The 16975-nt window shown below is 44.1% G+C and overlaps 1 protein-coding gene across 2 annotated transcripts; it reads right to left on the bottom strand.

Moving 5' to 3' along the window:
* Nucleotides 1–1746: 1746 nt before the first annotated feature.
* Nucleotides 1747–8826, bottom strand: LOC306840400 (E3 ubiquitin-protein ligase TRIM35). 2 transcript variants are annotated; one of them, XM_079369656.1, is made up of 6 exons: nucleotides 8130–8826; nucleotides 7504–7599; nucleotides 7135–7365; nucleotides 6205–6257; nucleotides 4062–4180; nucleotides 1747–3458 (listed from the first exon to the last, which is right to left on the bottom strand). In XM_079369656.1, exons 1-6 carry the CDS (start codon nucleotides 8658–8660, stop codon nucleotides 2890–2892), a joined length of 1599 nt encoding a protein of 532 aa, XP_079225782.1. In that variant the 5' UTR covers nucleotides 8661–8826; the 3' UTR covers nucleotides 1747–2889. The 2 variants fall into 2 exon arrangements, with proteins under 2 accessions (XP_079225782.1, XP_079225783.1); XM_079369657.1 differs by having other exon boundaries at nucleotides 6205–6227.
* Between the last annotated feature and the right edge of the window lie 8149 nt (nucleotides 8827–16975).

Raw genomic sequence — 16975 nt, 5'->3', positions numbered from 1 at the left:
TTTGTGTAGATTTTGGTGCCCTCTTGTGGTCACAGTATGTAAAGCACTGGTTCTGTGATGTAGGTTTGGTCACCTTTAAAAGTCAGTCTGGATCCGATCGATCGAACTTAACTTTTCTTTTAAAATAAAAAATAAAACGTGTTATCTGATCCTGGATGGCGTTAAAGGTAAATCAGCCCACAAAGGCTGAACTCTAATGTCGTGATCCAATGACCCTCCATGCTTTACTGGACTGTCTGGCCACAAAACCATAACGTCCTTTATATAGCTGATGTCACTGTGTTTGCTGCTGGTCTAGATTTATCCTATGACTGTGTATTTTAGGAAAGGAGGTCAACAATATTTATGCACGTGTGTGTGTAGTGTGTGTGTGTGTGTGTGTGTGTGTGTGTGTTGGTTGGTTGAGTCTAAAAGGTCAAATACATGTATATGAGCCAAAAGCTTGTAAGTGTGTCATGTTGCATTGAAGCTTCCAGAGGGAGGTCAGGTGCTGTTTTCCCTCAGATGAAGAGGCTGCAGGGAGACAGACGGACAAACAGCAGCAGGTGTGTGAGCAGAAGAAAGACACCTCAGTGAGACTCACATTGTGACCTCTGCAGTGGAGCTTTATTATTGTCACAAAAACAGATTTCATATGGCTTTAGCTCTGCATAACATTAGAGATGTTTTGATGACAAAAAAAACAGAACACCTTCATGTCTCTGTTGCAACAAATAGATGTGAACACACATAATCAAGCATATAGAGAATCACTGTAACCTTTGTAGCAGTCAGGGTGCAGAGGAAAAAAAGGGGCGTGTCTTGGAGGGAAGAAAAATGAGGATTGATTGCACCTGGGGGTGTGAGAGGGAAAAGAGGAAAAAAGAGACAGACAGTGGAGAAGAGAGGAGGAAGGAGGAAAGGAGGTAAAGCCACCTTTAATGTTTTTGTGGAGGTGCAAAGCGTGTGGAGTTTTTTTTTGCCTTGGTTCTCTGGATCTTTAAACCACTGTGGTTTCTACTGGGATTGTTGGTGGCAGGGATCTGCATGATCCAGTCTGCATGGATCAATTCATGTTTGGATGACTGGGAGAAGACGACCCTGTCAACCCAACCTCTCTGCTCCAAAAAAACCCTGGACAGGTGATATCCCCCCCCCCTCTCTCTCTCCTATCTCACCTCCAGACTTCCCTTGACTTCCTTTTTCCCCACTATAAGATTGTGTGTGTGTGGGTGATTCACTCACCCACACACGCACACACCCACTCAGCTCACAAGCCCCCTTTTTCTTCAGTAATGTATTTTTTCATTTTTGAAACAGACGTAAACTTTGGACTGGGTTTTTGAGGGTTATTAACCCAAAGTGTTGGGACATCTTTGGTTATATGATGTTTTGATTTAAAAGTTACCCAATGAATGAAATGTTTGTTTGTCCTGAATTTGTGTTAAATATATGGATTTCAACTTGATTTAATTTTGCTTCATAGTGTGCTTTAATCTACTTCCATACAATGTATTGACGGACTTGGTGGTCTGTCTGGCGCCCAATTTAATATACCCACAAGTTACGCTGCACCTTCAACACAAAAGAAGATGATTGTTGATCCTAAAGAAGATCCTTTGGATTATGGTTAACTTTGTTGTCTTTTGTTTGTTTTTACGATTACCATTATGTCTGTATATTGTGGAAAAACCAGACTTGACATAAGTTCAGATACCAGCTTAATTTCCTCACTATGGGAGAAAAAGGCCACAGGCAAGTAACTATAAGTTAAAACAAATCACTTTTTATTCCTTTAAATGAAACTTAATTGGAGTCAAGTAGACAAACAAGTCACAACATTTTGGCAGGTCACAATAACGTGATGTTGGGCAAATTTGCTCTGTGTGGTTTTGATTCGACATAACATTTCATGATTATAATTTCAAGAAAGTGCAGAGTGGCCCTGTTGAAACAAATACTTTTCACAGAACAAAATAGTGCAAATCGGATGAATTCTAAGAATAGACTGCAGTCGCTAATAGCACCAAAATTTGAGCATGATTTGCATTGCCATCTGCTCCCTCTCAAGGTCTAGTTTACAAAGCATATACCGCCAATATTTAAGTGCAAACATGACCATATGTGTTTCCAGTCAGTGAAGTTCCATCTCTAGTTTTGTGTCTGATTGTGCAGGAAACTCTCTGCACCTTCATTCTCTGCGAGGAGCTGCACTTTCATGCTGACAGGGCGCTAGTTTTCCACGTAAAGATGATGAGCTGGGAGGGGGGCGAAACTTTTTCACATTTGTCCTGTTTAGGTCTAACTTGAAAATGTCAAAAAAAATGCAGAGGGGGATTTTCAGGCACAACTTCACTGATTACCAAGGTGCATGAAGAGTGGAAGGCTTGAAGAAAAAGCTCCACACACACTTTGGAGTATTAAGGTGTGAAAAGGTTCACTGTTTAAAACAAAGCATCCTCCCTTGATGTAGCACAAGGTGAGTCCCCACGTATTTGGATGAAATGTGCCATATCTGACAGTCATACTGTGGAGCTGTCATGATAGCTTTAAAGATCGCATGTGACATCCCAATGAACTCTGTGGCGCAGTTACCACCAACTCTCTGCAGACAATAACTTTTTTGACCTAATTGTGCATGACTTAAAGAATTTGTTGATTTTTGCATTGAGGCTAATTTGCTTTTTTTGTTTATAAAATGACTGCACAAAAATGGTCTCAATTAAATACCTGCAAACAGCACTGGCACACAGATGATGTTTGCCGTGCAGTGCAGTTATTGGGTTCATTAAAGCTTAGACAGTGATTTTTTTCACAGGTTCAGTAGGCGCAAAAGCTGCAAAACATTTTGTTACTAAAAGGATTTTATGGCAAGTGTTCTTAGACAGGCTTCTGCTTTAGTGTGTGATGCTACTCTACAGTAACGGTCACCTTCCCTGCTGCGATCTTCAGAGGGTGTTTGGAGCAGGTGGTGGAGAAGTATGGTCTCAGGGTTTCGTTCCACTGCCGCTTAAAACGATGGATCAGGGTGTTATCACTGGCGTCAGAGAAGGTCAGACACCCTCTCTCCCAGTCCAGCTGAACCCTAACTCTGCGTGGCTTACGCCTCAGTTTAATGGGGGCGCTGTTGCCAGGAGAAGCCTGGTACTCCCCAGAAGAGAGCGAAACAGTCCACAGGCCGCCAACAGGGTCTGTGTCTGAATCCCCGGCAGGACTGAGGTTAGGATCGGAGTTGGACCAGTCTTTTCTGCGGACCGTCTCACTGGCTATACCCAGAGACCAGTGACTGTTGTCTCCCACCTCCACCTCCCAGCTGTGCCTCCCCGAGATGAAGCCCTCTGAGCCAAGGATGCTCTGCTGACTCACAAACCTCTCGGGGTTTTCTGGGAGAGGCTGCTTCTCACACACAGACACGCTGGACAGGTCAGAAGACACATCGAGACACACTGAGCCTGTGTTCGGGTCCACAGTCACTGGAACTAAGGATCCCAAAGACATCAGTGAGACACAAAACAAAAAAACATCCACAGCACACATCAATCACAACATCACTCACGAAACCAAGAGCGAAGAAAATCCCTTATGATCACTTCTTGGTTAAATAACTAGTCAGCCAAAGGCACTTTAATTATTGTGGCCTGTAGCTGGTGAAGCAGGAAGTAGAGTTGTAATACTCAAAATCAGACTGTGTCTTAAGACCTCTATTTGAAGGTCGCGTCTCGGAAACAAAAGCATTTTTATTCGGTCTTGTCTCGAGCTGGGCTAACTCTAGATTTTAAATCAAGACCACTACTGAAAGTCTATTGTCAGTACTGTGATTCGAAAGCTCACAGCACTTTTCGAAAAGAACAAATGACTTTAATTCATTCATAATTTCATTTTTATCTTTTGGTTACGGCCACTATGGTCTCGACTGCCTCGGCCTTGGTCCCGACTTGGTCTCGATCCTTTAATGTCACGGTCTTGGAGCACTCGGGTCTCGTATCTCTTTGGTCTCAGTCACTGTGGTCCTGACTTCAACACTAAGTGAAGGATTCAATGATCCACTGTTCTGAATGCACACAGAGTAAGACTTTGCTCACAGTACTGAATGGTCTTCTGCATCCTCTCCCAGACTTGGTGCTGCACGCAGCTCTGGAGTTTGGCCACGTCGAGCAGAGCTCCAGATTCTTCTTCAGGCTCCTCCGCTTTGTGCTGAGCTCTGAGACAAACGACAAGGACAGGCAATGAACTACAACACTGTGTGGTCGGCCATTTGTATTCTATGTGTTTCAAATACCTCGACTTGCACAAATCGTAGGGATAGAAAATACAAATTAAATAGGCTTAAAAAAAATTGACACATTTGGGGAAACAAACCTATACTTATTGGTCTAATGCAGAGACATGAATATTTTCCTCACTGTCAAATAAAGTTGTGAGAGAAAGCTGGAGTTAACTGTAAGAAAGAATCAACCAGCTTGTTAAAAAAAAAAAAAGCAAGGAAACTCGACTTCAGCAACATACACTCAACAAAAATATAAACGCAACACTTTTGTTTTTGCTCCCATTTGTCATGAGATGGACTCAAAGATCTAAAATTCATTCCAGATACACAATATTACCATTTCTCTCAAACATTGTTCATAAATCTGTCTAAATGTGTGATAGTGAGCACTTTTGCTTTGCTGAGACAATCCATCCCACCTCACAGGTGTGCCACATCAAGATGCTCATCAGACACCATGATTAGTGCATAGGTGTACCTTAGACTGTCCACAATAAAAGGCCACCCTGAAATGTGCAGTTTTTGCTTTATTGAGGGTCTGGGGACTCAGAACCAGTCAGTATCTGGTGTGACCACCATTTGCCTCATGCAGTGCAACACATCTTCTTCGCATAGAGTTTATCAGATTGTCAATTGTGGCCTGTGGAATGTTGGTCCACTCCTCTTCAATGGCTGTGCGAAGTTGCTGGATATTAGTGGGAACTGGTACGCGCTGTCGTATACGCCGGTCAAGCACATCCCAAACATGCTCAATGGGTGACATGTCCGGTGAGTATGCTGGCCATGCAAGAACTGGGACATTTTCAGCTTCCAAGAATTGTGTACAGATCCTTGCAACATGGGGCCGTGCATTATCTTGCTGAAACATGAGGTGATGTTCATGGATGTATGGCACAACAATGGGCCTCAGGATCTCATCACGGTATCTCTGTGCATTCAAAATGCCATCAATAAAATGCACCTGTGTTCTTCGTCCATAACAGATGCCTGCCCATACCATAACCCCACCACCACCATGGGCCACTCGATCCACAACATTGACATCAGCAAAGCGCTCACCCACACGACGCCACACACGCTGTCTGCCATCTGCCCTGAACAATGTAAACCGAGATTCATCCGTGAAGAGAACACCTCTCCAACGTGCCAGACGCCATCGAATGTGAGCATTTGCCCACTCAAGTCTGTTACGGCGACGATCTGGAGTCAGGTTAAGACCCCGATGAGGACGACGAGCATGCAGTTGAGCTTCCCTGAGACGGTTTCTGACAGTTTGTGCAGAAATTCTTTGGTTATGCAAACCAATTGTTTCAGCAGCTGTCTGAGTAGCTGGTCTCAGACGATCTTGGAGGTGAACCTGCTGGATGTGGAGGTCCTGGGCTGGTGTGGTTACACGTGGTCTGCGGTTGTGAGGCCGGTTGGATGTACTGCCATATTCTCTGAAACGCCTTTGGAGACGGCTTATGGTGGAGAAATGAACATTCAATGCCCGAGCAACAGATCTGGTTGACATTCCTGCTGTCAGCATGCCAATTGCACGCTCCCTCAATGCTTGCGCCATCTGTGGCATTTTGCTGTGAGACAAAACTGCACATTTCAGAGTGGCCTTTTATTGTGGGCAGTATAAGGTACACCTGTGCACTAATCATGGTGTCTGATGAGCATCTTGATGTGGCACACCTGTGAGGTGGGATGGATTATCTCAGCAAAGCAAAAGTGCTCACTATCACACATTTAGACAGATTTGTGAACAATGTTTGAGAGAAATGGTAATATTGTGTATCTGGAATGAATTTTAGATCTTTGAGTCCATCTCATGACAAATGGGAGCAAAAACAAAAGTGTTGCGTTTATATTTTTGTTGAGTGTATTTCATGGAGATATATTTTTTTGTAAAAAGTTTTGACTGTAAAATATGAAAGATTAACTAAGCCTGTAGATCTCATAGAGAAGCTCACCTTTCAAAGGCCCTCTTGTAGTTCTGTTGACGCAGAGAGGAGAGACAAGTGAACTACATGTATGGATGTAGGATTTGAGACAGATCAGGATTTGAACATCAAACCGAAGTAAGAAATGTCAGAAAGCTGGGACAAGGTCATCAAACATTTTCCTTTTAGTGCTTTCGGTCTACCTATCAAATATCCATATACACCAACAAAGTCAACGAGCTGCTTTCCTTGCAAACATTGTAGATATTTATGCGCCAATATGTACGATAACTGTTTGGTGCACTTTGGCGCCAACCGAAGGTCTTTGAGTGCAACTGCGTTATCTTTAAACGCTCATACAGCGGTTAGGACTCCCCTTCGTGCGGAGGGGAACAGGCTGGCAGAGACGTTGTGAGAAGATAAAAACCCATGTCGAGGTACAATATTATTGCATAATGTTGGCATGTGAACTATGTGTATAGCCTACTGTATGTATTCAACTGTTGCCATGATATCTAGAGGCCGTGGATAAATGGCCAGAAAAAATCCATTGTATCGTCGTCCTGACTCTTGTAATACAACTACCAAATTTTTGTTGCCTATTTCAGATATTTCTTTTGTTGACACTTTATCTCTGTCTTTCATTTACTGCTCTGTGTGACTTTGAATTGTCCCCTGTGGACAAAACATTTCTTTTGAATTGAATAAATCGATATAAATGGCGCTTAAAAGGAAGCAATAATTCTGACACCTAGTGTTTAAAATTGGTACTGCAGTCCAAATTCAAAACATCGGAGAGCTGCCCCGCTCGCCCCCTCTGCCCCCTGCTCTCTGGAGTCGATGCTCACAGAGCACATGATGACAGTCAGGACTCCCTTTAAAGTGATACATTCTTGATGGATTAGATGACAAAAAACAACAGAAATCACGTCATCACAAAGCAGCTGCTTACTGAACTACCTTCAGGAAGACGAGATCCTCCAAGCCCATGGCCTCTTCTGTGTCTCTGATACTGTTTCTGAGCACTTCTACGTCATTGTTCAGCCTGTCGATCTTTTCTTTCATCCTCTGACTCTTCTCCTCCTCTTCCTGTTTCAGCTGAGACATCAGACCCGCCTCCTCCTCGTTGAGGAACTGATGCATCTTCTCAAACTCCTCCCGCAAGAACTGAGCGGTTTGGACCGATTGACTCTGACGATGAAGCACGAGACATCGTGTAAGAAGAATCATCTGTGTTTGACGTCTTAAACCTGTTCTGTAATTTAGTCACACAGAAAAAACACACCTGATATATTTACAGAGTAAAATCCAGGAAGCGTCATGCTGTACCTTGATGTGAGCAGAAGTTTCCTCCCAGGTTCGTCTGATGGAGGTCAAACTCTCTAACTGCTCCTTGAGGTTTCTGACTGCAGATCGCAGCTCTCTCTGCAGAGACAACATGTGATGAGTAAAAGTGAGAACATTAATTCATTCTCATTTCCACAAGAAAAAAGTGCTTTCATTCCAAGAAATTCAGACCTTCACTTTTTTTTATCATAAAATCCAAAGTTTGTTTGAACTCCTCAGTTAAGTGTGATAGACTGTTTACTGGCTAATTCCTGCCCCAGGAGTTAAAATACTCAAACAGGCTGTTGGATACTTCAAAAGAAAACCAATCTTCATGCATTTAAGTATAAAGATGTATTCAACTGATCTCCATTTTGAATGATTTGTCTGCGTTATTTATCTTTAAAAGACTCTTAAGATCTTCGCAGTTTGAACAGTTTTATTTGACATCAACTTTTTCATTTTCTCAGACTTGAAAACATTCCTCCCGAGCTACTTGAGACATCCAAAATACACCACGGCTCAAGACGTGTTCAGTGATGTCAGAAAGGAGGCGTGTCCCTTTATTTCATGTTGGTGCATCATAGTGAAACTATTCAGGTCAAGGAATCTGTTTTAGTGTGTCTGACCTTACAGTCGAGGATGGCGTCCTGCACAGAGCAGCTCTGGTGATCTTCATGCCTCTCGTCCGTCTCACACTGCGGGCAGATCGGCTCCTCTTCCTCCAGACAGAAAACACTGAACATTTCTCCGTGCTCCACACACACCTCCTCTCTGTCCAAGGCCCAAGCTTTCCCTCCATCCTCCTGCGTCGCCGTCACACCCTGCTCTGCAGCTCCAGGTGGGAGCCTGCGTCTCCTGGGCTGCCCGTGGAACAGGCTCTCCAGGAGGGAGTTGAGGACTGAGTCCATCAGCTGGGCTCCGTAGCAGATGGTGCAGCTGGTCTGACCCACCTCTTCCTGACTCACCTGGATGCACGAGTGACACAGTTTGTGTCCGCAGGGCAGTGTCAGTACTCCCACAGACTGACAGCCCGGACACTCGGACTCCTCTTCAGGCTGATCCACATCGTCATCTTGATCAGCAGGCATGTTTGCATCTTTCTCCTCTCCCTGCTCCTCCTCCTCTTCATGATCAGTCTGACCAGCTCTCTCGGCCATGACGGCGGTTTACTTTAGTTCAGTGTAAAGCTGAATTTAGCTATCTGTCCCTGACTCTGTGCTGCAGGCCCACAGAGGAATCAGGTCAGGTTGTTCTTCAGTCCACATGCAATCTGAGCTTTGCAACAGGTTGCAAAATCACTTCTCTTGTCTGGGACTACAAGCTCCTCCCCCTCAGCTGCTCCACAGCAGCCCCCTCCTCCCGGGAAGTCCAAAAGTGACATGGCAAAAATACTTTTAAATTGAGAACAGGAGAAGTAAGAAAACGAGTTAGCGGAACTGAAGAGTCATCTAAAAAGCCTGTGAAGAAACAGAAGATCAGTGCTTTGCTTTGCATGAACTGAACTGTCCAGCACTGATGACACAAAGTGCTACAAGCAGATATTGCAAACCTTAAATACTACTGTAGTCTGTGCTGCAGAGATATGTAATTTTCATGCACAAGACCATCAGTTCATCCGCCTGCTCTCTCACCTCAGCTCAGTAAATGTTGCGTATCTTTCAAAGGACATACAGGTATTCAGATATATTGCATTTCCTCTGGCTCTCTCAACGTAGACTTGCAGGCCTTTGAATGCATAGTCAGGCCTGCAGCAGGTTATGTCTTGCTCAAAGGGCATGTCAGGGAAGTTCATGAGTTAAGGGCAAGTGCTGCACTTCCACAGACTCCGACAAGTTTGTGTTAATGGAAACATGGACTTAATCTAAGTGATGTCACCCATTAGCCTCTCAAGAACGAGCTGAACAACAACTGTTTGTAGCTATGAGTTGAGCTTGTTGGATCGCTGCAGCTTGTTGTCGTTGCTCAATCCCTCTCATTCTCATCTGGCTCACAAAAGCTCCAGTTACTCTCCAAAACTGAACATAAAAATATCAAGCAAACATGATATCACACCGAGGATGCCTCTGAGTGAAACGTATAAATCTGCCTCTTCATGGGGGATGTTATGTGGAACAAGTTCACATGAGGAGAAGAAGCAGGTCAGTGGGTTGAAACGACTCCAGCTCGTCCACATATACGGCATTCACGTGACGGATAAAGACCAGGAAAGGGAAAACAAGTTGAACACTGTTACAAACGTGACGATCTCACAACAAGCATTCATGTCTGCATCAGCCTTTAGATACATCTGAGTGACCAGTGCGTCTGTCTGTGAGGGCTGCAATACTGCAGCTCACCCACTAGGTGGCATCATATCACCATGAAATGGAATCTGGGTTTGAAAAAGCCTAAAAATGGGAATTCTCAGTGATCTGCCTTCTTGTTGTCTTTATGATGGTCATAGTGTGTTTTATGCAGCCAGGTCTACAGGCAAAGAAAGATGAATGAATCTATTTTAAAGGAAAACCTGAAAGTAAACTGTTCACTATGATAGTCAGATAAAGATGACGTGCAGGACACAGCCTCTTTATATGAGAGGTGGGCTCTAACCAGTTGGCCAGGTTTTCTTCAGGATAATTTTGTCCAAGGACAATAAGCGTCCATGTAGGTTACTACACCTCAAAAGTTGATCAAATTCAGTATTCACCCTCCATTTTATGCACGCTTCGGTTCACTTCAGTTTGTCTGTCTGCACCACAGAAAAATGTACCTGTCTGTGATAAGTGGTGAAGCATGATGAGCCTCGAATCATCCCAGATGGCCGTGCTGAAGTTATGGATTTAAGTGCCCATTGAAGCTTTTTAAGTAAGCCATGAGTCAGAGCCATAAAACGGTAACAGCATTGTTTACTTTGCAGAAAACAGGTGGTTAAATGTGGTCCTTAACTCACAGCCCCAAGCTTGTAGTTTCCACTAAAGCAGTCATTGTTAAGCTCTTATCTAACCCGCCCTCAGCCGTCCACATGCACTGACTCCACTGCCTATCAATTATCAACATCCATGCGCATCATTAGAATGCCCATAAAACACTTTTGTGGTGAAATGATCATTGGTGCAGAGATGATGTTAACATACCATGCACTTGCTCTGAAACCACTAGCTTAGCCAGTGGGCTAAAGCTCATGATTACCACTGCGGAATCTATGTAGCCACTTTAGCTGTGGTCATGAGCTTTGGGCATGACATCACAGATACAAACCGCGAACACGAGTATTCGAAGCAGGGTGTCTGGGCTCTCCATCAAGGGAGGGGAGAAGAGTTTGGACAAGTGGGACAAGTTTGGAGTGCAACCATGATCCTTCATTTGTCACTTGCTCGTCCAGGTGGTTTGGAGACCCCAAAGGGTAGACCAAGAAGTGCAGATACAATTTCTGTCCAGACTTTTAAATGTTAATATTGTACTGTGTTCACAACGGTAGACAGAGCTGCTTATCTGTATGACAAGAGATGCCAAGCAGTGGCAGGGGGAGGGGAGGGGTGGGGGGGGGGGGGGGGGTCGGTTTACGGCCTGAACAAAGTGGCTCAAAAGTAGGTCAAGTTACCAACAGCTCATAATAATGGTCAAGTAATCATCATAACACAGCTTCTTTTAAATATGATACCACAGAGCGTAATATCCAAAGATTGTAAACCCAAAAAGACAGTCATAAAAACGTCAACAGTCAGAGAATATTTTATCTTGGTGCACCTCCAAGAGACTGATCAGATAGTGCGAGGATGTCAGGAACGCTGATAGCCCAGCAGTTATGTTGCGCGCCCAATGTACAGAGGTCGTTGTCACGGCGGCTGTGAGTCCAATTCTGACCTCGGCCCTCTGCTGCATGCCATCCTCTACTCTCTCGTCCCAACATTTCCTGTCTCTCTTCAGCTGTCCTCTCCATAAAGCCAAAAAAAGTGACTAACTTTAAGACTTGATTTTTTAAAGTTCAAGGTAAACGTTAGTTTTCCCTGAGGGACAATTTGCTTTACAGCCAGCAGGGAAAAGAAAAACTCAATTAACAATTAAATACACACATCAAGGTGGGAAAATGTACATGATGCTGTTTAGGAGACCAATGGTACCAGGGACAAATCCTGCTCCTAGTTTATCTGCGACCAGATGGCAGCAGCTTGTACTGTGTGTAGGGGGAAGACTGCCCCCCCCCCCCCCCCCCAGGACAGCCTGGGCTTTTTGGGGGACTGTACTCACCCCCTTTACTCAGAAAGTTGGTTGAGTTCTGTGGGAATTGCAGCCTTGGAGTGTTGCTGTAATATAGATGATGAGACTTTATCCTTTAAATGAAGCTAAAAAAAACCTTCTTTCTCGCTCTAAAACTTTCTCTCTCATTAGGAGACGACTCTGTCTTGCTTTGTCTGCAAAAAAAAAAGAAGTAACATGGAGAGGAAAAGTTGGCCCCAGTACAGGAGTGTGCACCTGGGACTCCCAGAAGGTGTTAAAACACCAGGAGCCCTCTCCCACAAAGCGGAGCAGGGATCATATTAGGCTAGCAGCTAGCAGGTGCAACCTTCACATTAAAGCGAGCCTCCCTAATAAAGGCTTTTACGACTGCATCTGTTTTTAGGTCCTGTGGTGGTAATGTCAGCGAGAGGGAGGAATGCTTTACGGGGTAGCAAACACAGAGGGGGATTTGTCTATTAACTACAAGTACAAGTGGTATAAAAGACTACAACATAAAGACTATGAAAAAACAAATACTACCCTTTAATGTAAAGTAAGAATATAAATTTGGAAACCGTTCCAGTTCTCTTATGCAGCCTGAACCGTCCAATGGAAAGCAGACAGCGGAGATGGATTGTGCAGCGTATCCAGATGTGGAGCCTTGAGCTAAAAACATGCTAAATAAAACTGTAATCAAGGCCACTGCCACTATGTGTAGAGTTTGCAAATCTTTGAATATGGTTTCACCACCGTGACAGAAAGCATTAACCTGTTTCCAGACCTCTGAATTTCTTCCCATATCTCTTCTCATTTGTATTTGACAAACGATGCTGCCGTTTCCATGGACCTTTGCAACAGTCTACAGGCGTTTGAGGGCCAAACACGCGAACCTCAGGGCCCTGTGTGTCCAACACAAGGGTTTTTTCCACTGATCCTGGAATACTTACTTTTTACTTTTTATTTGTATTTTTAAGGAACACTACAAAAGAAGCAACATAACAAAGGGCTGTGTTCAGTGCATTACAGATAGGGATTTTTTTTCTCATCACTAGTTAAAAAGCGTTTGACTTTGGGGAAAAAGCTTAAACCATCACTGTCAGCATCCACCCAGCAGAAACCACTGAACACAAGCCGACAATTAAACCAGCCTATACAGCAAATTGCGGTCTTGTAATTGTGTCCAGATCTAAATGGACAAATTGAGAGAGACTTATCAGTCTTTACCTTAAAGATCCGGCAGCGCCCTTAGCCTCAGTTAGTATTTGTGACCATGGCCGTTGTTTGTTTTTTATAGCTCCTTATGTTTAATGTTTCCCTTTAAATAAAATGCCACCAAGTAAATGCACAACAATGTAACCCAATCAGGCACTGGAATTATCAGCAGCTCCAGCCCTGGAAATTGTTCCCCCCCCCCCAAAATATGAGTCTGATAAGTCTATCCTCAACCATCATTGTTGGCGAAGCTGATACCAGAAGTCCCGCCCCATTTACATTTTGATTGGTCAGTGAGGAAGACGTGACATTGACGAGCGCGGTGGTGTTCTTAAAGTTACTATTTTTTGATTGAGCGCAGCGAATAAAACCAGCTGACAGAGGGCGTCTTTACGCTGAAGACACAGAACGCTGAAAACGATGAACCTGCGTGGGTTTTTTGCGCTGCTGGCCCAAACAGCGTCCTCAGTGGATACAGGCCCTCACCCTTCCCAGTGGCACATGTCTATGCACCAATGCGTGAACTCCAATACTTGTAAAATATGTTTTGGACCTCTGGGCTTCCCAGCTGCAGACTTTTTGTTTTTTTTGAAGGTGTTCAATCATTTTGATGTGTCAGCCTCTTTGGAGCCATCGTTAATTTAACAGAGCCAAAGCTGTTTCATAGAGAATAACAAAGACACATTTAGTGCTGTTGTAAAACAACCTTTTGGGTGACATCATGGACACTTCCTGACTTTATTTGCTGTTGTTTGGATGCATAACTTGATGATGGACACATGTGGTTTGTCCACTGAAACCCTGTGTTTGTGTGTGTAATTGCAGCTTTGTGTTTACGTGACACAGAACGTGAAACTTTTCAGTGTGAGATCATGTTTTAACCGAAGGTCTCGGCTTGTGGTCCTGCTGCTGTTTGTGTTCAAGGGGGGATTTTATGGTGCAGCACCTGTTTGTTTGCTTTAGCTATGACTCATTTGCATCTGTGTTGCATTGTTATGGATTGTTGTTGGACATCTTGTTCTAATTTGTTGGAGTTTGTAATGATACTTGTTGGAATAACAATGCAGTCTTCTTTACGTTGCTCATGAGCTTGGTGGTTTTTATGACACTGTATTTGTTTTACCCGACACTCGGACCTTCATTTTTATAAAGACGAACACAAGTCAGCAAGCCACCAATACTTTGGTACGATCCCTCTAAATTCCCATGCGATGTGGTTAATGTTGTGATTGATGAGCTCAATCGTCATGAAGTAGTACTCATCACCTTTACGTATACACACACTGCCCACTGTTTTAAAACAAGCAGAAACCTCAGGTCTTGATAATTGAAGCCAATGTGGAAGTTCAAGATGCTGCAGTTTGTCGAATGTCATGTTTACAGCTGTCACAAAAAAACAAAAAGGTCGGATTAGTTTTGGTCATCACTGGCTCTGTTATGATTTTAAAAATGATACGTGTTATCCATATACTGTAGGTGCATAGCTGACATGACTGACAGGTGGACTGAGCTCCAGCTCTCAGGTTGTTTTTAGGTTGACAGGATGTCCAGCAGTCTGTTGCTAGGGTGACAGGATGTCCAGCAGTCTGTTGCTAGGGTGACAGGATGTCCAGCAGTCTGTTGTTAGGGTGACAGGATGTCCAGCAGTCTGTTGTTAGGGTGACAGGATGTCCAGCAGTCTGTTGTTAGGTTGACAGGATGTCCAGCAGTCTGTTGTTAGGGTGACAGGATGTCCAGCAGTCTGTTGTTAGGGTGACAGGATGTCCAGCAGTCTGTTGTTAGGGTGACAGGATGTCCAGCAGTCTGTTGTTAGGGTGACAGGATGTCCAGCAGTCTGTTGTTAGGTTGACAGGATGTCCAGCAGTCTGTTGTTAGGGTGACAGGATGTCCAGCAGTCTGTTGTTAGGTTGACAGGATGTCCAGCAGTCTGTTGTTAGGTTGACAGGATGTCCAGCAGTCTGTTGTTAGGGTGACAGGATGTCCAGCAGTCTGTTGTTAGGTTGACAGGATGTCCAGCAATCTGTTGTTAGGGTGACAGGATGTCCAGCAGTCTGTTGTTATGGTGACAGGGTGTCCAGCAGTCTGTTGTTAGGGTGACAGGATGTCCAGCAGTCTGTTGTTATGGTGACAGGGTGTCCAGCAGTCTGTTGTTATGGTGACAGGATGTCCAGCAGTCTGTTGTTAGGGTGACAGGATGTCCAGCAGTCTGTTTTTAGGGTGACAGGATGTCCAGCAGTCTGTTGTTAGGGTGACAGGATGTCCAGCAGTCTGTTGTTAGGTTGACAGGATGTCCAGCAGTCTGTTGTTAGGGTGACAGGATGTCCAGCAGTCTGTTGTTATGGTGACAGGGTGTCCAGCAGTCTGTTGTTAGGGTGACAGGGTGTCCAGCAGTCTGTTGTTAGGGTGACAGGATGTCCAGCATGGCGGCTGCTGCCGATGAGCCTTCGGAGCCCCCTGCAGGAACAGACGCTTGTGTCTGCAATCTCATTCCATTGGCCACTAAAAGTGATCAAAGTATATCCCTCTCTGCACCAGCAGCAGCTAGAACACAAGACAGGATGGAGCCATGCTGTCATGCTGTTAACACTGAATTCTGCCAACATCATCAGTGAGGCAGCGAGACTCCTGAGTCATGAGAGGAGAAAATCTTTTCCAACCGTCTTCAGTCCAACCTTACTGAGTGCGTTTCTACTGTAGTCCCAGTTTCTTGTTCTGAGCCTACAGGTATGTTGGGTAATATTACAAAGTAATGCACAATCGCTGGTAGTGGTGACATTTAGCGCTGCCACCTTGAAATGTTAAACCAAGAAGAAATCAACGTGTAATTGAGAAGTAAGCAGGGACAGTCTCAGGGTGCTGGTTGCCACATTAGCTCTTGGTACTCTCTTATTCAGGAAGGCCTGAAATATAATTAGCCTTTCATATTTGTGAAATAGACGCACAAACCTACCTTGCCTTTGGTGACCAGAGTGAATATCTGCGTTAATCAGGGTCTAAAGACGCAAGGTTTGCATTCCCCTCCATGCTCTGTGAAACATTCATCAGAACCATCTGTGTTCTTGGGGAGATTAAATATCAGACTCTTTGTTGATGTTTACCCCACTTGAGATCTAAATATACCTTAGAGTGTTTCACCGACCCACAGAGACCGGCCTGATGCAGCCAAACTCACAGGAAATCTGAGACTTCAAACACAGAGCTGCTTATCCGCTCATGATGAATCACTGGATTAACAGGGCTCTGTCAGGACGCTCATCACAGCTGGGTGGCCGTTAGCGGACATGACCACATGGATTTACGACGCAGTTAAAACCATTTCTAGACTACTATTACAGAGCACAACAAGCACATTCATTAAAGTGGAATATGCAATGACTTCCATAGTATTATTCACTGAGATCAACAGGTTGAGAACTTGATGACTGTGGTAGTCACCATATGGAAGAGCTCTGAGGCCAGACGTGAGAAGTAAATGAACGATAGGAGGACGATGTTGGAATTTGTAGAATAAAGTGCAAAATATCAGTAAAAAGTCCAGAGATGACGGTTGACAAACTTTGTCATGAAATTTCTACTTATTTTTTTCGTTCACCACCACTTGCAAAAATATGTTTTTGATCAATGTGGCTCTTGAGGCAAGCGATGGTGAGAATCACTGCTCGAGCGTAAGTTCATTCTGGGAGACTTCGTTTTGCATTCAGAGTTATTGTTTACTTCTCATCCATTACTGTCACGCATTCTGTAGTCATTGTCTGGGGCTGTCGATGGAAAATCTTCAGTCTCATGAACTGGTTTCCTCTATGGAGTCTCACGCTCACTGTGAGCAAATCATATTTCTGCTCCTTTCTTAAAGTCAAAGGAGGATTGTGCAGCTTCTGCAAACCTTCATATGATGTTTGACTTTGCATTTCTTAACTTGCCGCTCTAATATTATGAAATAGCATTAACTCAGTGGGTTTTTATATTCCTTCATCTTTAGGACTGTGGATAGTCAGAAATAAGGGAAGAGAGAGACTGGGAAAAGAGTCACAGGTCACAGACTCGAACCCAGACCGCCACTAAC

The sequence above is a fragment of the Symphodus melops genome (genome assembly GCF_947650265.1).
Source record: "Symphodus melops genome assembly, chromosome: 19".
Taxonomy (NCBI): Eukaryota; Metazoa; Chordata; class Actinopteri; order Labriformes; family Labridae; genus Symphodus; species Symphodus melops.
Note: the sequence above shows the minus strand (reverse complement) of the source record. Positions and strands in the feature narration are given on the sequence as shown.